The following is a 21,453-nucleotide window of genomic DNA, read 5'->3' on the forward strand; positions in this document are numbered from 1 at the left end:
ACGATGGCGGTGCTATTAAATGAAGTAGGGTAGTCAGACAAGTTAGAAAATGAAACAAATTGATTTTTTTTATAAGGAATTGTTTTTTTAAATAAATTCACGTTGGCATAACCGTGTGGTAATTGAGCATAGGCCATGTGTGAATATCAGTTTACCTATAATAGTGATCCTACAATTTTTTTTTTTACTTTAATGTTATAATTATCCAATCATAAGAAAAAAAATAAATCTAAATTTTTTTTTATAATCTTATAATTAATCAATTATCAAAAAAATTATATAAAGGTTCACCATTTAAAAGTGTGGATTTCACATATTTTTTGTAAACCCTATAAAAATATTGAATTTTAGTTGGTTAATTGTTTTACAATAATTAGAGGTGGTATGTTTCCAATAAAAAATTATGTAAGTAAGGTTCACCACTTATGTAAGTGTGTACTTCCTATAAATTTTGATGTGCTTCATACAATTATATATTATAATTGGTTAATTGCATACTATAATTATTGTTAGTGATACGATTGCAGATGATATATTCCTGTAGTATCTTCATCCAACATTTAACTCTAAATGGTATGATGATCAAAGAAACAAATCTTTATAATGTTGGTGACTAAATCATTACTTTTTATAGCTTGGTGTCCAAAATAAAAAATCAACTAAAATTGTTTGACCAAGCAAGTAATTAATCGTTTTTAGACTGTTGCTTAACTGTTACAGTATGATACGATTTTTTTGGTTTTCTATCCTATCAACACAAATTTTTTTATTTCATGTTTTCTGAGTAATGTTTCCTTATAAATTATCTAAAAATATTGCTTTTTATCATGTGTTTTCACCTTGGTAGAGTGCTGAAGATGGCATTTGGTTCTCATACTTTTGAATTGTCCTCACCTTGCCTCGTTACGTGCTTAAAAAGTGTTACTTGGCAGAAAACTGAAGAAAAAGCAGTTGGTTGTCACACTGTGGACTATCTTCACCTTGCTTGGTATGTTTAGAGAGTTCACCTTCATTATTCTTTAATTTTCTTTTTAGCATCTTCACCATGATTTATCTCATGGCCAATATTTTTATGTTTGGCAGAAGTTTGTTCAACTTGAGCTTGTCAAGAATGGGTTGTGGGTTTTGCGAGTCTGCACTTTCTAACTGCATGGGAACACTGCTCATGGATTGTGTGGCGAAGCCAGTAGGACGTCAATTTAACTACATTTGCCATTTTCACCACAATGTTGAAAAGCTCAAGAAAAGAAAAAAAGATCTGAAAAAGGCACGGGATCGGCTGCAACATGACATTGAGGATGCTGAAAGGCAACTTCAAGAAATTGAAGATGATGTCAAAGATTTGCTATCACAGGCAGACATAATCCTATCTGATGAAACTCTGGAAAATGAAATGCAACGAAATATGAGATGTTTCATTTGGTGTCCTAACTGGAGTAGGCGGTATTGGTTAAGCAAGAAAGCAATGAAGAAAACTCTTGATATTGGTGAGCTTATTGAGAAGATCGCCAAATTTAGTCAACCTGGACGAGTGGGCTACCGTTCACCTAGTACAAATCAGACCATAGAATTTCTCTCATCTAAGGATTTTATGGTTTTTGAATCTTCAAAAAAAGCTTTCGATCAGATAATTGAAGCCTTACAGGATGACAAGGTCAGCATGACCGGATTGTGGGGGATGCCAGGGGTGGGCAAGACAACCTTAGTCCGTGAAGTTGGAATTCATGCCAAAAAATTAAATCTGTTTGACAAAGTTGCGATTGCTACTGTGTCTCAAAAGCCAAACTTTGAAAGAATTCAAGATGAAATTGCAAAATACTTGGATTTCGATATGAAGAATGGACAAGGAAGAAGATCAATCCAAGAGTTTTGGTTGAAACTGCAGCAACTGCAGAAGGAGAAAAGGATTCTAATAATCCTTGATGATGTTTGGGCAAAAATTGACTTGAAGGTGGAGATAGGAATTCCATTTGCCGAGGATCATAAAGGCTGCAAAATTCTTTTAACAACTCGCCGTCAACAAGTATGTGATGCTGTGGAATGTCAAAGGACAATACCACTTGGTTGTTTAGAAGACAATGAAGCTCCGGCTTTATTTAACGCCAAAGCTGGTTTAAACGACTCTTCTGATGCTTCTATTAAGGATGTGGCAACTAAAGTTATCAAAAAATGTAAAGGTCTGCCCATAGCTATAGTTACATTGGCAAGTGCTCTGAAAGGTAAAAGTCGTCATGGGTGGGAAGCAGCATATCGGGGACTCGGAAACCGTACATTGCTTGACATAGAAGACATTGATCAACAAAATGCTTACCTATGTCTTGAGGTAAGTTTTGATTATCTGAAGAATAAGAAGACCAAGATGTGTTTCTTGTTATGCTCTTTATTTCCTGAAGATTATGAGATTTATGTAGAGGAGCTGGTGAGATATGCATGGGGAATAGAGTTGTATAAAGGTATGGGCTCAATTGAAGTGGTGAGGAGTGAAGTGCTTGCGGCGATGGACATCCTCAAGGATTCTTGTTTGTTGTTAAATTGTGGAGAAAGGCATGTTAAAATGCATGACTTGGTTCGTGACTTTGCTTTGTGGATAGCATCAAACAGAACGGAGTTTTCTTTTATGATAAGATCAGATGTTGTTGAATTGTGGCCAAAGGATGAAAGTTTTGAGCCTTACAAAGCAGTCTCCTTCAAGACTAGTCGGATTGTTGAACTTCCTAAAGGACTGCTATGCCCAAATCTCAAAATTCTTGTACTTGGTGGAGATAGGAAGATGACAACTTCAAGTGAATTCTTTGAAGGAATGACAGCATTAAAAGTTTGCGCTTTGAATTCTAGATTGATATCTCTGGATGCATTTCAGTTTCAAACAAACCTTACAACTCTACATTTGGAAAGTTGCAAACTCTTGGACATCTCAGTGCTTGGGAAGTTGAAGAAACTTGAAGTTCTTTCATTTAGTTGCTCTGATATCAAAGAATTGCCAGAAGAAATAGGTGATTTGGATAATCTTAAATTGTTGGATTTATCATATTGTGTACAACTACAGAGAATCCCTTCTCAGTTAATACCTAGATTGTCCAAATTAGAAGAACTATACTTGCGTGGTTGTCAATTATTAAAATGGGCCACTGAGAACACTGTTCGAGAAGAAAGATTTGCCAGTCTATCAGAGTTGAATTCCCTCTCAAACTTGATTGTATTATCTTTAGAGGTTTGTTCTGAAGATATTCCAAGAGACTTTGTGTTCTGTAAATTACAAAGGTTTTATGTATGCGTTGGCTTTGGCTTTTCTAATTTTTATAGATTGAAGATGGACTTTGAGATCTGCCCATTCTCGAGATCTTTAAAGATTGAGGGGTCTGTAATAGAGGCATGCAAGCAGTTATTTGGGGATACAGAATCTCTTAATCTGAAAAATATGGTGGGTTACCCAAATCTTGTTCCAAGCTTGGAGTCGGGCCAAGTGGTATTCAGTAAGCTGACTTCTCTGGGTATCGAGAGTTGCGAGCATATGAAATGTCTCATTGATACTACAAAGCAGCAGGTGCTAACCAATGCAATTCCAATTCTACAAAGTCTTGAAAGGTTGGAAGTTAAATCTTGTGATGAGATGCAAGTGTTATTTCAGATTGCTGAATTGAGGAGCATACAAGAAGGACCCAGTCATCATGTAAGCTTACAAAGCTTGAAAGTTGTAATAATAGACAAATGCAATAAATTGAGATATCTCTTCCCAACGTCTGTTGCTAAAAGTCTTGGGCAACTGGAAACGCTGAACATATCCTCATGCTTGGAATTGGAAGAAATAATTCCCAAAACGAAAGTGTCAAACATCAATCTCCAAAGTCTAAGGGAAGTACATATAAGTGGCTGCAATAACTTGACATCTCTTTCCTCATTGTCGCATTGTCAAAGTTTGGAGAAATTGACAACACTTACGATTCGGGATTGCTCTCGATTGGAATATACTTTTCCAATCTCAATGGCTGAAGGTCTTCCACAGCTGAATAAGGTTACATTGGAAGGTTTGCCTGAATTTAAAGGAAAGGATGGAAATGACATTGTACTCACGCTGCCATCTTTACAAGAGTTGCAAATGAGACAGTGTACACAATTTATCATTTCGGCTGAAATACAGGTAAGCCTATTTATTTGTATTTTTTTCTTTTACTCTTGCAACTGTGCTTGGTTGGATGGAGTGGAAAAGAGTGGAAGAATAGAGAGTGGAAAGAAAAAAAAATCGATCAAAATTTAATCCTTTTAAATTGGGAGAAAAACATTTTTTTATACTCAATAAAACCTTGTTTTTAATAGTTTTTCTTCTGATCCTTTTTCTTTTTTCTTTTATCTTTGGTACCAAACAATAAACAAGAAAATTAATTTTTTTTCTATCATTTCTTTTTGCTTTCCTCACCTTTTTCCCTCCCTTTATTTTTCTTCCAACCAATTAAACATGGTGTTAATGTCGTCGGCAGAATTTAATTTTTTCTTCATAAATTGGTGTTCGAAAATTTCAAGTCCAAGAGTTACAATATTTAAAAGATAGACTTTGTATCATTTTGCATAAAATTAACGTAAACTTACTTCTTCACTACCTAAACAATGATTATTTAAAGCTCAATTATGAAATTTTACGATAGTTTTCTTTATTTTACTTTCATTTATAAATTATGTGTAATATTATTTTACTTTCATCTACGTTATTATAAAATTCAATTTTTTTCATCTACAACTTTTCAAAATGTTTTAAGTTCATCTATTATTCCAATCATTATTAAAAATTTAATAGAACACAATCTTTTAAAATATTTTAAATTCATCTATTATTCCAATCATTGTTAAAAATTTAATGGATGTGCATATGACATGAATTTCAACTTAAAAAGTTTAAAAACTCTTACCTTTTTATCACGTGCAAGTTTACATAGTTCTACACACATACGCACAAAAAATATTTTTAGATGATAAATTTAGTCAAAATTTAATGATTGATTGTTCAAATTGATGAATTTGAATTTAAAAACTCGTGAATAAAAATTTTGAGTTTTAATTAAAACCGTGAATGAAATGAAATATTTTACAAAAATCATAAATGCGTGATGTAATTTATTCTAATTTTCATCGACATTTTCTTTGCTAGGTGTCTTTCTCTTTATATTTGAAGAATGTATTGTCCATTCCAAATATGTTATTACTACTTGTTTTCAATTTTTAGGAGATTACTATAATTAGTTTCTTGAGTTGTCTAAATTGATTTCATTTAGTTATTTTAATGTTATAGGAGATTGAGTTTTTAGGAAATATCTAGTTAGGTGATTTCATTTTAAGTTCAATTAAATATTACATACAATGCTAAATGGTCATTTCTTCTCATAAAAAAGCCCTAAATAATTAATACTATGAACTAAAAAACCCTTAATATCACCATTTAGCATTATTGAATTTATGATGAGATGCAAGTGCTATTTCAGACTGCTGAATTGAGGAGCATACAACAAGGACCCAGTCATTATGTAAGCTTACAAAGTTTGAAGGTTGTAACAATAGACAAGTGCAATAAATTGAGGTATCTGTTCCCCACGTCTGTTGCTCAAAGTCTTGGACAACTGGAAGAACTGCGCATATCCTCATGCTTGGAATTGGAAGAAATAATTCCCAAAACGGAAGTGTCAAACATCAATCTCCCAAGTCCAAGGGAAGGTTTTGTAAGTGGCTGCAGTAATTTGACATCTCTTTCCTCATTATCGCATGGTCAAAGTTTGGAGAAATTGACAACACATTTAAATAGAGAGTGGAAAGAAAAAAAAAATCGATCAAAATTTAATCCTTTTAAATTGGGAGAAAAACATTCTTTTGTACTTAATAAAACCTTTTTTTAAATAATTTTTCTTCTAATCCTTTTTCTTTTTTTGTTTTATCTTTGGTACAAAACAATAAAAAAGAAAATTAATTTTCTTTTCTATCATTTATTTTTGCTTTCCTCACCCTTTTTTCCTCCCTTTATTTTTCTTCCAACCAATTAAACATAGTGTTAATGTTGTCGACAGATTTTTTTTCTTGATAAATTGGTGTTGGAAAAGTTCAAGTCCAAGAGCTACAATATTTAAAAGATAGGCTTTGTGTTACTTTGGGTAAAACTAATGTAAACCTACTTCTTCACTACTTAAACAGTGATAGTTTAAAGCTCAATTGTGGAATTTTAAGATAGCTTTCTTTATTTTACTTTTATCTATAAGTTTTGTGCAATATTATTTTGCTTTCACCTATGCTATTATAAAACTCAATTTTTTTCATATACAACTTTTTAAAATATTTTAAATTCATTTATTATTCCAATCATTGTTAAAAATTTAATGGATGTGCATATGACATGAATTTTAACTTAAAAAGTCAAAGAACACCATCTTACCACATGATAGTTCACATGGACATACATACACATATTCGGAGATGATATAATTTGTCAAATTTTAATCACTGTTTATGAAATTTATGGTGAGATGCAAGTGCTATTTCAGATTGCTGAATTGAGGAGCATACAACAAGGACCCAGTCATCATGTAAGCTTACAAAGTTTGAAGATTGTAACAATACACAATTGCAATAAATTGAGATATCTCTTCCCCACATCTGTTGCTCAAAGTCTTGGACAACTGGAAGAACTGCTCATATTCGGCTGCTTGGAATTGGAAGAAATAATTCCCAAAACGGAAGTGTCAAACATCAATCTCCCAAGTCCAAGGGAAGGTTTTGTAAGTGGCTGCAGTAACTTGACATCTCTTTCCTCATTGTTGCATGGTCAAAGTTTGGAGAAATTGACAACACTTTTAAAGTGAGAGTGGAAAGAAAAAAAAAAGGATCAAAATTTAATCCTTTTAAATTGGGAGAAAAACATTCTTTTATACTTAATAAAACCTTTTTTTAAATAATTTTTCTTCTAATCCTTTTTTTTTTTGTTTATCTTTGGTACCAAACAATAAAAAAGAAAATTGATTTTCTTTTCTATCATTTATTTTTGCTTTCCTCACCCTTTTTCCCTCTCTTTATTTTTCTTCCAACCATTAAACATAGTGTTAATGTTGTCGACAGAATTTTTTTTTCTTGATAAACTGGTGTTCGAAAAGCTCAAGTCTAAGAGCTACAATATTTAAAAGATAGACTTTGTATCACTTTGTGTAAAACTAACGTAAATCTACTTCTTCACTACTTAAACAATGATCATTTAAAGATCAGTTGTGAAATTTTAAGATAGCTTTTTTTATTTTACTTTCCTTTATAAGTTTTGTGCAATATTGTTTTACTTTCATCTGCGATATTATAAAACTCAATTTTTTTTCGTGTACGACTTTTTAAAATGTTTTAAGTTCATCTATTATTCCAATCTTGTTAAAAATTTAATAGAATGAAACTTTTTAAAATATTTTAAATTCATATATTATTCCAATCATTATTAAAAATTTAATAGATGTGCATATGACATGAGTTTTAACTTAAAAAGTCTAAGAACACCATCTTACCACATGATAGTTCACATGGACATACATACACATGATTCGGAGATGATATAGTTTGTCAAATTTTAATCACTGTTTATGACATTTATGATGAGATGCAAGTGCTATTGCAGATTGCTGAAGTGAGGAGCATACAAGAAGGACCCAGTCATCATGTAAGCTTACAAAGTTTGAAGGTTGTAAGAATAGACAACTGCAATAAATTGAGATATCTGTTCCCCACGTCTGTTGCTCAAAGTCTTGGACAACTGGAAGAACTGCTCATATTCGGCTGCTTGGAATTGGAAGAAATAATTCCCAAAACGGAAGTGTCAAACATCAATCTCCAAAGTCTAAGCGAAGTATATGTGCATGGCTGCAATAACATGACGTCTCTTTCCTCACTGTCACATGGTCAAATTTTGGAGAAATTGACAACACTTACGATTTGGGATTGCTCTCGATTGGAATATACTTTTCCAATCTCAATGGCTGAAGGTCTTCCACAGCTGCATGAGGTTTCACTGCATCGTTTGCCTGAATTAAAAGGAAGGGATGGAAATGACATTGTACTCACGCTGCCATCTTTGCAAGAGTTGCGTGTGAGAGATTGTCCACAATTGACTCCTTTTATCATTTCGGCTAAAATACAGGTAAGCCTATTTATTTGCGTTTACTCTTTCAACTATACTTTACAGGAGGAATATAAAGAATGGAAGAATAGATAAGAGAGCGGAAATAAAAAAAATGGAAACTTAATTCATTTAAATTGGAAGAGAGAATTATTTTTTTCTTAAATAAAACCTTTTTTCTAATTTTTTATCTTTGGAAACAAACACGAAGTAAAATAATTTGACTACGTTGTGTGTCGTTGACTAAATTTTTTTTCTTGATAAATTGGTGACCAAAAAGTTTTCAAGTGCTACAATATTTAAAAGATGGATTTTGTATCACTTTGGGTAAAACTAATGTGAAATCTTCTTCTCTCTACTTAAGTAGTGATAATTAAAATTTCAATTGTGGATTTTTAAAATAGCTGTCATTATTAAAATGCATCAAGCATCCAGAAGCTTTGTGTAATATTATTTTACTTTCATCCACGATATTTTGAAACTCAATTTTTTCATTTACAGCTTTTAAAATATTTTAAATTTATTTATTACACCAATTATTATTAAAAAATTAGTGGAACAAATCCATTTTAATGTCACATGGATGTGCATAGGACAAGAATTTTAACTTAAAAAGTTAAAAAAAAAAAACTCATCTTTTTATCACGTGCATGTTTACATGATTATACATACACACAGACAATATTTTGAGATAACAAATTTAGTTAAATTTTAACGATTGATTGTTGAAATTGATGAATTTAAAATATTTTAAAAAAGCTCGTGAATGAAAATTTTGAGTTTTAATTAAAATCATGAATGAAAATGAAATATTGCACAAAAATCATGGATGTATGGTGTAATTTACTTTAATTTTTTTTTTGACATTTTCTTTTCTAGTTGTCTTTTTCTTTATGTTTGAGGTAGGAATTGTCCATTCTAATTATGTTATTACTTTTTGTTTTCAATTTTTAGGAATTTACTATATTTAGATTATTGAGTTGTTTATATCTATCGCATTTAGTTATTTTAATGTTTTAGGAGATTGAGTTTTTAGGAAATATGTGGCTAGGAGATTTCATTTTAAGTTCAATTAATTATTGCATAAAATGCTAAATAGTCATTTCTTCTCATAAAAAAAGCCTTAAATAATTAATATCACAAATTGGTTATTTCTTCTCATAAAAACATAATGTTCGTACTATTTAGCATTATTTATCTACTTTTTTTAATATAAAATTAGTTTTGATTTTACTAATTACGATTGCAAGTATATCATTTTTTATGAAAATATAAATAAAAAAAATTATAATTATATTTAAATATTGAAAAAATGCATTTCATATCTTAATGATGATATTCTGTCTGATTAACCCACTTATCTTAATGCATTAATTTTCAAGTCACTCAAATGAAATATCCAAAAAGATCTGCGAGATTTTCTAAGTATTCCCTATTGGATTCCGGTTTTCTAAGAATTCCCTATTGCTGGCATAACAGGGGCTACAGAACAATATTACTCTGGTTTTCTAAGGATTCCCTATCCCTGACATGCATATCAGGGAGTCTAGAAATAATAGCATGGTAGCACAGAAATTTGTTTTTTCTTCTCATAAAAGCATAAATAATTAATACCATGAACTAAAAAACCCTTAATATCACCATTTAGCACTATTGAGAGTAGTGTGAGCTTTATTTGGTCAAAACAGAAAAACCAAGTTGAACTAGGTGATTTGGCTCAGTTTAGTTTAACGCCAAAAACTTTTCAAACCAAACTGAATTAATAATTTAGTTTTGAGTTAAAAATTAAACCAAATAAAAAAATTAATTAAAAGTAATAATATTTTTGTAAATATTTTAATGCATATAAGAAAATATATTTCTTTTATCATAATTCTTAGAACAAACTTTATTTCTTAGATATATTGAAAAGCCATATGTAGTATGTATTAGTACTTTGTGTTTTTAAACGTTTCATATGGATTCATTTTTATTCATGATATAGAACTAATCTTTTCAAAACTGTTGTTTTATATTTTAATTAAATTATTTGTCTTTGACTTAAATTAATGAATTGAGAGTATTTCATTTATAATTATCTTTGTTACTATATTATAGTTAACCAATCACAATTAAGAATTATGTAGCCGCCATTTAAAATGTGGCTTCTAAACAATTTTTTGATGGGCCTTGCACAATACTAAATTATGATTAGTTAATTGTACTATAATAATTATAAGAGATATGGTTCTAAATTAAGGATTTTTTTAAATTTTAATTGATTAGAATAAAAAATTTAAGAAATTTAAATTTTAAACTTAATTGACATTAGATTTCCTTATATTGGTCATTTCATTTAATCATGATTTAAATGGACCTTTAAAGCAATATGTTTAATTTAATGATAAGATTGTTAAAATCAAAATTTTATATAAAATTTAAAATAAAGAATAAATAAGTTTTTAGTTATTTTTTACATTTTTGGAATTAATAATTAAATGATATGATTGCAGGTGTTGAAATTTATGAATATGGTAGAAAAGAAGCAATCATACAATATGATAGTTCCTAAATTGGTACAGAAATTACCAAATATGGAATATTTAACCATCACTAATTTTGAAGAGTTATTTGATGGTGGATATAATTTTTCAAGTTTGAAGGAACTAATATTGGAGGATCTACCTGAATTGCGGGTGGCATGGAAAGATCCCATCCAAGTTGTCAACTTTCAAAACCTTACTAAATTGCATGTCTTTAGTTGCGGAAGGTTAAGATATATCTTATCACCTACCATCGCTCGGAATTTGCCACAATTGAGCTCTTTATGGATAGATAAGTGTGAGAAATTGGAGCAAATTATTGAAAAGGATGGTCAAACTTCATCACAAGGCCATCATCTCCAACCTATACGCTTCCCTGATCTGACTGACATACGCATTTATTCATGTGAAAACTTGAAATGTCTCTTTCCGGTGAGTGTTGCTCATGGCCTTCCAAAACTACAAATTCTATGTGTTAACAACGTCTCCAAATTAGAACAAGTATTTGAACAATCAGGAGATGAGGCAAATGGTAGCGAGGAAAAAGGGAAAGTGATACAGATACCTCAATTGGGCACCTTACTTCTTGAAAAGCTACCGAACCTTGTGAGCTTCAGCTCTGTGGGTTATCATTTCGTATTCCCATCTTTGAAATTTTTAGCCATAAGAGGTTCTCCCAATATAAGCACAAGCTTTAGTGTTGATTCAGAGGAATCTGGGCATGCCAAAACAGAGGTACGCTACGCTCCCTAACTCTCAATACAAAAGTATCAAAAGCTGCCCTGCCTTTTGTATAGCTCGACTTGTATAAGCTTATGAACTGAGAGGTTCATCTGTTTTACATTTTTCATGCTTTCATTTCCTCTTTCACCTTTACTGATTATGCAATATTAATCTCGTCTGTTATAGGGAACTTGTTATGGATTTCAATTGAAATATGTCATCCGTGTGTTTGTTTTAGTTCCTAATGAAATTGAAAATGCAATTGGCTGGCAATATTACTTCCCTGTTCTATTGGGTGGCAATCTTTCTTATTGGGTTCATTCAATGGTCCCTATTGCGCTATTATTTCAATTTACTGAGTTATACATGCTTCTTGTTCTTCACACGCCATGCCTTAATTTGTTTTGCAGGCAATCCGATCAATTGATGAAAATATAGTGGAAGACTCTACTACAGCTCAACAAACAACATGGCCAATTGGTAGTGATATAGAGTGGTGTAGACCATGGAGTGGATAACACACCTTTTCAGAGGAGGGAGATGAAGAAATGAATGTGAGTTTGAGGAGATGCAAGTGAATGAAGCAGTTGTCAATTTGCTGCAGCATTTCACAAACCTTTCACCCAACTTCATAGACTTGCAGACAAATATTGCGATCATATTAGAATGCAAATTTCTATGAGGGTACAAAGACTGCATTCCTGTTTATTTATGTCTTGTTGTTATCAGCTAAAAGTTTATAGTTTGTTGTCCTTTCCACTAGCAGACTGAAAACAAGGATCTTTTAAAACATCAATGTGCACATTTTAATTATCAATTAATTTTAAATTTGATACTTAATAGATTATCAAAACTCAGGTTCTATTATGTTATTCTTATCAATTACTTTTTCAAGTTTGTATCAAGATCCAGTGATAATTGTTTAAATTGTACTAAAAAATATTAGAAAAGAATGCTATCGGAAACTTTTAATTAAAAAATAATCTCTTTTTTTTTTATAAGAAAATGAGATAAATTGTGAAACTATAAGTTTAATCTTGACATTTAAGAAAAACTTGTCATTTACAGAGCTCTCTAAACAGAATCTGATAAGTTATTTGAGAAAATTGATGAGAATGGTGATGGTGATCTTAATACTCCTTTTATTTTTTGAGTAAAGTTAATCATATTATTGATTATCAAGCTAGTGTATAGTTCCAAGTGCATAAACACATTCAAAATTTTTTTAATTTGGAAGAATTTTAACTTATTTTTTTAAATATATTATTAGAGATGTAAATAAACTAAACATAAATAATTTTTGTTATATTTATGATTTGTTCGTTTAACATTATCAAAAGATGAAATATTATCAATAAAAATTTTTATTGATAATATTTTATTTTTTGTTTATAATAATATTATCAATAAATTTACTGACAAAAATTTCTTCAATATAATCAAAATCTATAATATAAGTTCATCTGTAATTTACCATGAATTTTTGTTTTACCTACCAAATTTTCATTTTGTATATTATTTTAATAATTTTTCTTTTCAATTTTGTAAAAAAAAAAACCTCCGTCTTTAATAGTTAAAATTTCATTGGTAATAGTTAATATTTCCGACTGATAATACTTGGTTTTTAATCATATATAATTCTACTTTGTTTATAAATTCTCTCATTTTATTCTAGTTTTTTAATTTATTTTTTAAGTAATTACATGAATAATAATATTTTACAATCCTGAAGTACCAGTTTCTTGCAGTCTACGAGAACCAATATTCACCGGTTCAAGTTCTTAAATATAGTTACTAAAGCAAATATATCAACAACTGACTAAAATAAGTGTAGAACAAGATTGACTAGAAGGACTTGTTGGGTTCTGGTCTCGTTGGAGTGGCAACCACACTCTGTTCACTTCAAGGACTACCTTCTAACTTTGGCTCGTCCATCATATTCAATCATTAACTTCCTTATCACAAAACAAAACAATTAACATTTTTTAGCAGCATCACCAAGAGAACATACAAACTCTAAATCAAGCTAATAAAAAATTTATCAATACAAAATTCCAACCAAAGCAATTGAACTTGACATTGGCCGTTGGCCACACCTCCTAAACTTGTCTGTACATAGGACTTGCTTCCGTATTCTTGGGCTCAATTACTAGAGCAATCTATTTCCATAACAAATTTGGAAGCTTTATTAAAAATAATATTAAAGTAAAATCATGTGAAATGAACTAAAAAATCATAATTTTTGTATGCATACAAGATATAACGCAAAACCATATTAAGCAAACAAAAGGCCAAGATAAATGATAGGCTTGGAAACAAAACAAAATGATGCCAAGCAGAATATGCAGAACAAAACAAAATTCATCTTGGACAAGCACCATGTTAGCACTAATGCCAAGCAAATTGACACACATCACCAAGTGTTTAGAGTATGGAATTCTTCTTTTCACATTCTTGAAAGATTTACTCATTTATGTGTAGGTAGATGTTCTTGAAGAACATTTATAAAACTGGATTTTATTTACAATTAGGAGATGGATTCAAACTATAATTGCTAATGAAACTTAAAAAGCACAAGTCAAAAGAAAACCTCACTTGTATTAGAAAATAACAACTAATTGCTTCCAGCCAAAAGCAATTTAGAAACTAAGGTACAACAAAAAGTTCATGACAGTTAAGCCAATACTCAATATAAATTCACTCTTAAAAATGTTAAGTTTCCACAAAGATTTCATCTTTAAACTTCTTTACGGTTAAGCATGTGCATGTATGTTCATGCATGATGACACTAACAACAATAATAACATTATAAGAGACCACAAAAGAGAGCTATAAGAACCTCAGAAACTATTACCTTTTGACACCTAGCTCTTGTTATATGCTAAAGGTTGGACCTTGGTCCCTTAGAAGGCATTAGTTAATAGATGAATTGCAGGAAAAGTGAAGACAAAGAACCTACAGATGAATTAGTTAAGTACTAGAAATAAAAGTTAAATTCAATAAAAAGCATAGACAATGAAAAACACCAAGTCACATTTGACAATGGTTCATAAAATTGTAAAATGGCTTATTGCTAACACTAAGTGATGTTAACTATATTAATTCAAATAGCCATGACCTTAATTAGAAACAGAACAAAAGATTCTCAACTCATTCATTACAAACAAACCTCAATAAGAACTTAGTAAATTTAAATATGTTATTTATTGGCTTACAATAAGCAAGCATTTTCACTTCCTTTGTACCATACTATATCTCAAATAAGATGATTTGGTGTTTCAACAAATTGAATCGACTTTCTAACTAGCTCTAGTTCATCACAAATCAAAGTTTAAAATTGCATAGAAAATATACTTGATGGAAAATTTAAAAAGCTAAAATGAATTTCAACTTTACCGTTACATCAAAACCTAGAAAAAAACATCAAAGTTCTGTCTGATTTGTTGAAAATTGGAAGGAGACTATAAAAATAAAATACAAATTTGAGACATGGTGGACATTCAAAAGAGAGCATGATTCATCACACATAGCATCAAAGAAATTAGAGATTTCATTTTCCTCGAAATTTTACTTTTCTTTAAGTTGTTCAGCCAATTAGTAAACGTCGTCCTTATTAGCTTCGACAAATTCAAACATGTCTCTTTAATTTTTCCTTTTTTTCAAATTAAATGCCATATAAAAACTCATATTATTAACAAAAAATTTAAAAAAATAAAAAAAATAAAAAATTTCACCTGAAGCTTCTATGGACAGGTATTGCTCGAGCACGGCTACGGACATGCTGCCACGAGCCAAGTAAGCCGCGGCTGTCAACCCATTATGCCCATCTCCCATCACCTATGCATCTCATTTCTTCTGCTTTAGTGCTTGTGTGGCTCTAAAAATGATTAAAAGAAGCATCAATTTAAAAATATATGTAGTTTCACCTGATGCTTCCTCGATTACCCATTTTTGAGATGTTCTCAGTCACAAATGATGTTATAGCAGTGAACGGTGGAGGAGAAAGGCCGTCAGAGGAGGAATTGAGGATAGAAAAGAGGGATGACAGTCTAGTGGAGGGGGTGGGAAAAGAGAACTGTGAGTGAGGGAGATAAATGTTTAAGAGAAGAGTTAGGGATTTTATTCCTAAATGAAAATCACCAAAGAAATACCGACGAAAATGGATTTAAAAATTTCAAAATATAAAATTTTATTTATTAATTAAAAAAAATTTTCACACCTAAATTATTAATCAACAAAATTTTTTCTTGATATTCCATCGGTAAAATGTGTCTACATTGTTATTTGTATAATTTTTCATTCGTAAGTACAGCGTCGAAATTTGATAGACATGTAAAAAATTTATTGATGGAAATTATTTCATTTGTATTTTTTTTATGCAAAAAATTTTCATTTGTATTTATTGATGGAAATTATCAGTATTTCAATGGTAATAAATTGATAATTTCACTTTTCAACTTCATTGATAATTCGTTGGTATTCTATTTGTAATTATCTATGAAAAAAATTTGTCAAAAAATTCTATTGGTATTAAATATAGTTCTGGTAATGTAATTAATGAACCATGAAATATTTTTTATAATTATTTGTTAAATTTAATAAATAAACAAAAATTAAGAATATTCACGAATTGTTTGTAAAACATTATATTAATTTTTATAAATGAATCGAATATGAATAAATTTTGTTATGTTTGTGATATGTTTGTTTAATTAAAAAACTTAAAATATTGTTTATAATCGTTTATTAAAATTAAAAAAATAAATATAATTTGAACATATTTACAAATAGTTAGTCAAACTATTTGTCCATTTATTCTATAATATTATATATATTTATTACTAAATTAAATAATCTAATATGAAATTACGATTATTGATAATTTATTGTGAAAAATATACCTTATAACAATTGAAGGTATTACAATCCAAATCTTTTAAAAAGTTGGATAGATTTGATAATTTAAAATATAATATAGTAATATAATATGAAAATAATATAAAAAAGACAAGCAAGTAACATGAGTTAAAATTTTAATAAAATTTATATATGGGTTTAACAAAAACTAAAAAATTATTTTTCGTATTTTTCATGTTGATATGAAATGTAATATTCAATTTTTGCATAAAACATAATACTAATACACTAAGTGTTTTAGACTATACGAATATAAAAATTATCGGATAGATAATTGATAAATTAATCTTATATCACTTGTATCAAACTTTCTATTAGCATAAACACAATTGAGTACATATCAAATACATTAATTACTAGTTCAGCTCGAGGTATAATTGAGTTAAAAAGTTTGTGATATGAAATTTGAGTTCAACTTAAATTTAGAAAATTTACTTTAGGTTAGATTGAGTTTTAGTTCAACTTGATTTCTTATAAGTAATTAGCACAAAATTATAAGTATATATTACAAATATCACAACAAAAATATATAATTTTAATGTCATTTTTTTTTTTTAGGTTTTGTGATGATAGATTCTTAAAATGTGGTACTGTGTTAGTATTAGTATTTCTTTCTATAACTTGGGAATTTGTGGATGTTGGATGTAGACTATTGAAGGACAACAGCGAAAGCTGGAGGAAAGTGAGCAATTGCTAAATCAGAGGCAAGTAGTTGGTCCTGATTTGTGTTTTTTGCAATTGAATGTTTCTACTTGATGAATGTGTGCATTTTTTTTCTTCCAATTTTAGGGATCTGATAGCCAAGTATAGAAGCTCTGTTGAAGACCCTGTGAAGACTGAGCCATAGTTGCTTCTCACTATACTAAGCACAGGTAGGAAAATGCATACAAAACAATTTGACTTGAATATTGTTGATAAATAGTTGTAGTTTGCGATGTTTACTGTAAGTATCAATTTAATTTCCAATTTGAGTGAGAATTGCTCATAAAGAATCTTGATCCAAATAGGCTATTTTGCATGAGCATGAGCATGAGCTAGTTGCTTTTTGTGTACTCATTTCGTGTTTTGTGTAAAATAAGTAAAAGAGTGTATAGTTTTAATAACATATTGTTATAGAGTTTCAGTGAGGGCATATGGGTAAGTTGTTGTCTGGGAATGATTATGGGGAAAAACTATGTAAATGCTAGTATCTTGAACAAGCACAAAGAAAGCAAAACGAATCTTGCCTCAAAAAAATCTTTGGAATGTGGTTGCACTGATTATAGTTCAACTTTGCAATGTGGTTGTCTTCCATTCATTTGCAGAACCTGCCTCCTTTAGAGCTTTATGTGAATCAAAGAGAAAGGATATAAATTCTTATTCTATTGTCATTGAAAACTCTTTAGCAAATAATTTCCAAGAAAAATCGCAAAGTTGGTCACTGCTGTCTTAGAGCTGTCGAGTTGATTTATATCTTGCTTTGAAAGTTTGTTTCCATAAATTTCAATTTTTTCTTGCTATGGTGACTCTTGTCATGCCTTTTAACTTTAATTATTCAATCAGTATCTGTCTCTGACAGATACTCCCAGTTATGCTAGATGTTGGTACTAACAATCAAAGGCTACTTGAAAACCGGCTTTGTGACTAAAATGTGTACTCATTTACTTTGTTCTTAAGAAGTTGTTACCTTTGCAGAGTCGACCATATGATATGATTGCTGTGACTATGTGATAGGTTGTTAGGATTTCTTTGACAAGTTCTTTTAGCTTGACAGATTTAGGATTAAGACAACCTAGGTTAGAAGGGGAAGAATATCTATCAATTGTTGATGAGTTCATGGAAGCAGTTTTCACAGGTTGGCCTAAGGCTATTGTACAGGTTGATTTCTTTCACAAGTGAGAATTTTGTGTTATGCTTGGTTTATATCATGTTGTTTATTTGATGGTTACACCATTCAGTTTGAGGATTTTCAAATGAAAGGGACCTTTGAAACTCTGGAACACCATCGGAAAAGGTTTTGCATGTTTAATGATGATAAAAGGGTAAACTCTTGGTGCAACAACTTTCTACTTTTATGGACTAGATTAGTGTCTAGTGTAATGCAGATTGCTCTGAAATTACTATGAATGCCACCATTATTATAAAGTTGTGCTTAATGTCTCTTAGAGAACTTCTGGAGTTACACTTTCTGGATTGTTAGAAACTGTAAGAGCACAAGGTTGATCATTGGCTGACTTTCCAAACCAAAAGATAGTTGTGGTGGGAGCTGGAAGGTACTTGACTAACTTATAGATAAGGCTTTGGCTTTCAGCCTTTCACCAAACTTTTTCATCTGTTTCTCTGCGCCGATTCTCTCTTGGCTTTATTTCTCATGTCCACCTTTCTGTCTTCCAGTGCAGGGCTTGATGTTCTTAGCATGGCTGTGCAAGCTGTTGCGAGGATGACAGGAAAACCCAAAATAGCTGCACACAACTTTTTCCTACTTGATAAAATGTATGGTTTTATACTTCCACTACTCTACTACTCTTCATCCTATTTGTGCAAAGCCTTTCCTTCTTTTAGATACGTAACATGCCCATTCTCTTGTGTAATAAAGATGAGGCTTGCATGAACAGAATAAGTGCAAAAAGGTTTACTAGAAAAATGATCTTTTTTTTTTTAATTTCTTATTTCTTATTAGAAAATGATTATGGTTTGACTCTGGGAATCTAAATACTCGGACTTTAATTATATGTCAATTGACCATCTGGTAATTTTAATTTCATCCTCCACATGGTGGATAAATACTTAATTTTCTGTTGTTTATTACTTGTTAAGGGTCTTGTTACTAAAGAGGGGAAAAATCTTGATCCAGCAGCAGCACCACCTTTTGCTAAAGATCCAGGACAGAAAGTGGGACTTAGAGAGGGGGCTTCTGTACTTGAAGTGGTAAGTTCAATGTCAACGCTTGAGGCAACATGTATAAGTGCCAGGCTGGTGTTATATGAAATTTTATGCAAAGAAGAAAAGCGGTCAGCGCAGAATTTGCTGTCTATTATGACTAAAAGCTTGATGTTATGCTTCACTTTAATAGTGTAGTCTTCTATAAGTTATAGATGTTCTTTACATATATAGGTTTAAATGATCAATCACATTTGAGCCATGCCTTTATTCTAACAATTTTTTGCTTATAGCCCTAAATTATTGCTTTTAGGATAATTAATGATTTTGTAATTGATGACCCAAGACAGGGAATGAGCCTAGAAAAAAGAAAATTTCATTAATCCGAAATTTAATTTAGTTAATTTATGTAATTATCTTTAAAAGATAACATTTAAGATGTGTGTGATTCAAATTTCAATATTTACATCAGGAGCATGAAATATTAATTAAAAAGTTTTTGCAAATCTCAATAATTATTTTCCTAGCTACCTTCTGTTGGTTTTACGTTTAATTTTCCATGTTGTATGATTATTGCAGACGATGCATAGGCTTGGAATTACACGATTAGTCGTTGTTGGGATCCCTCCCTTGGGCTGCATGCCCTTTTTCAAGACTCCAACGGAAATATGTTGTTAGGATGCTGTGAACAACCCCAAAAAATATGGTAATTGGCTTTGATCAATCCTTATTATTTCTTCTTCTTTATTTGGTTTTAAAATGCAAAAGAATGATATATATATATATATATATATATTTCTGAGACCCCCAAAAAAATTGACAGGTTTGGCTGAAACTTCCAAAGGATGTCGTGGAACGGGGACAGTGAAGTATGGAGATACATGCAAAGGCATGAGCACATGCGCTGATGCATCAAAATATGTATTCTGGGATGCTGTTCATCCAACAGAAAAAATGTATGAAATAGTCTTTGACCAGGCCCTAGATTCTCTCCGAGAACAGCTGATGGGCTAGCTAGCTGCGATTTTAGATAGATCGAGAAAGTAATTAACTATGCTTTCACTAAGGTCTGAGTAGTTACAAGAAAATGTTTGGTTAGACGTTTCAGTTTGTATCGTTTGGTTAATCCATGTACGACGTTTAAAATTGCATCCAGAAAGACATGATTATGTGACTTTTTCCTGTCTCTTCTGCATGCCTATGACCTCAAGCCATGATCGCCATATAAATGTTTTGCCGATTCAAATAATCGGTCTTAGATCATGTATCCGTCAATGAACAAAAACTTGAGGATGACAATTTAAGTCCATTTATAATGAAATTATCAAATTACCATGGTATCAAAAGTTTTCTAGAACATTTATAAGTTGTAGTTTCAGAGATATTGAAAATAAACAAAAATGAATTGTTTTTTTATTTTATTGGTACAGCAATTATAAATGTGAAAATTATTTTTAAAAAATAAAATAATATTTTTAGGTCAGTTTTAAGTGTCAATATAATTTACTTAATAAATATAAAAAATTTGAATAAAATGTGATTTTTATTGAAACTTTAAAATGTTTTCAATTATTTTTTTTACTTATAATGATAGTTTAAAGTGTTGAAAAAATTCATGCTGACAAATACATGTGTAACTCTAACACCAATGACTTGACCGTCAAAAAGTTTTCACCAATACTTACTTTGCCGGCGGTCAAAAAACTGTCCACAAAAGTAATAGCAGCATTTTTTAATCTTTTACTGGCACTTATAAGTGCCAATAAAATTTTTTTTTTTATTGTGTATAGGATATAGAAGAAATAATTTCAGTTAAATTTGCAATCAAACTATGTCTAAGTATTATAATACTCAAATTAAATATAATTTGCTAATTAAAGTGATTAAAAAATTAAACTTACTAATAGTTTAATTATAAAATGTACTTTCATTTTCAAACGTGTTGTTTGTTTACAAAAATATAATAATGTTTAATTTTATATTTAACTTAATTGACTCATAATTTTTTAAAAATTTTAAAATTTAAAATCTATATTTCACTTTTATTATTTTTAAATTACAACTTTCTTTATATTAAATAATAAAATAATGTCAAAATAATTAACTAATTCTTAATTTTAATGTGTCAATGTAAATCCAAATTAAGAGTTAGTTAATTATTTTGACATTGTTACATTTTTTAATATAAAGAAGGTCACAATTTGAGAATAATAAAAGTGAAATGTAGATTTTAAAATTTAAAATTTAACTTTATAAACTCTAATTTTCTCTTTTTTACAAGGAATGGAGATAAAATCCATTTCTGGC

General features: G+C 30.2%; 1 protein-coding gene and 2 long non-coding RNA genes across 4 annotated transcripts; 2 read left to right on the plus strand and 1 right to left on the minus strand.

Annotated features, from left to right (window-relative positions):
• Positions 1–1,089: 1,089 nt before the first annotated feature.
• Positions 1,090–12,191, plus strand: LOC111284075 (uncharacterized). The gene is made up of 6 exons (XM_089744218.1): positions 1,090–4,138; positions 5,472–5,870; positions 6,519–6,752; positions 7,628–8,146; positions 10,618–11,382; positions 11,781–12,191. Exons 1-6 carry the CDS (start codon positions 1,112–1,114, stop codon positions 11,886–11,888), a joined length of 5,052 nt encoding a protein of 1,683 aa, XP_089600344.1. The 5' UTR covers positions 1,090–1,111; the 3' UTR covers positions 11,889–12,191.
• Positions 12,192–13,014: 823 nt separating this feature from the next.
• On the minus strand, positions 13,015–15,509 carry LOC111302342 (uncharacterized). 2 transcript variants are annotated; one of them, XR_016327960.1, is made up of 3 exons: positions 15,105–15,509; positions 14,225–14,325; positions 13,015–13,529 (listed from the first exon to the last, which is right to left on the minus strand). It is a non-coding gene; the product is annotated as an uncharacterized LOC111302342 (long non-coding RNA). The 2 variants fall into 2 exon arrangements; XR_016327959.1 differs by having other exon boundaries at positions 13,015–13,325; positions 15,105–15,503.
• Positions 15,510–16,990: 1,481 nt separating this feature from the next.
• LOC149514605 (uncharacterized) lies at positions 16,991–20,488 on the plus strand. The gene is made up of 5 exons (XR_016328132.1): positions 16,991–18,144; positions 18,225–18,539; positions 18,661–19,194; positions 19,726–19,852; positions 19,970–20,488. It is a non-coding gene; the product is annotated as an uncharacterized LOC149514605 (long non-coding RNA).
• Positions 20,489–21,453: the final 965 nt, after the last annotated feature.

The sequence above is a fragment of the Durio zibethinus genome, chromosome 15, assembly GCF_047325235.1.
Source record: "Durio zibethinus cultivar Kanyao isolate XHJ-2024 chromosome 15, ASM4732523v1, whole genome shotgun sequence".
Lineage (NCBI taxonomy): Eukaryota > Viridiplantae > Streptophyta > Magnoliopsida > Malvales > Malvaceae > Durio > Durio zibethinus.

Excerpts from the sequence above, each read along its gene's own strand:
- LOC111284075 (XM_089744218.1), top strand. The coding sequence starts at position 1,112 with ATGGGTTGTGGGTTTTGCGAGTCTGCACTTTCTAACTGCATGGGAACA. Across the intron at positions 4,139-5,471 it reads TCATTTCGGCTGAAATACAG|ACTGCTGAATTGAGGAGCAT; the intron begins GTAAGCCTATTT and ends GTGCTATTTCAG. Across the intron at positions 11,383-11,780 it reads CTGGGCATGCCAAAACAGAG|GCAATCCGATCAATTGATGA; the intron begins GTACGCTACGCT and ends TTTGTTTTGCAG.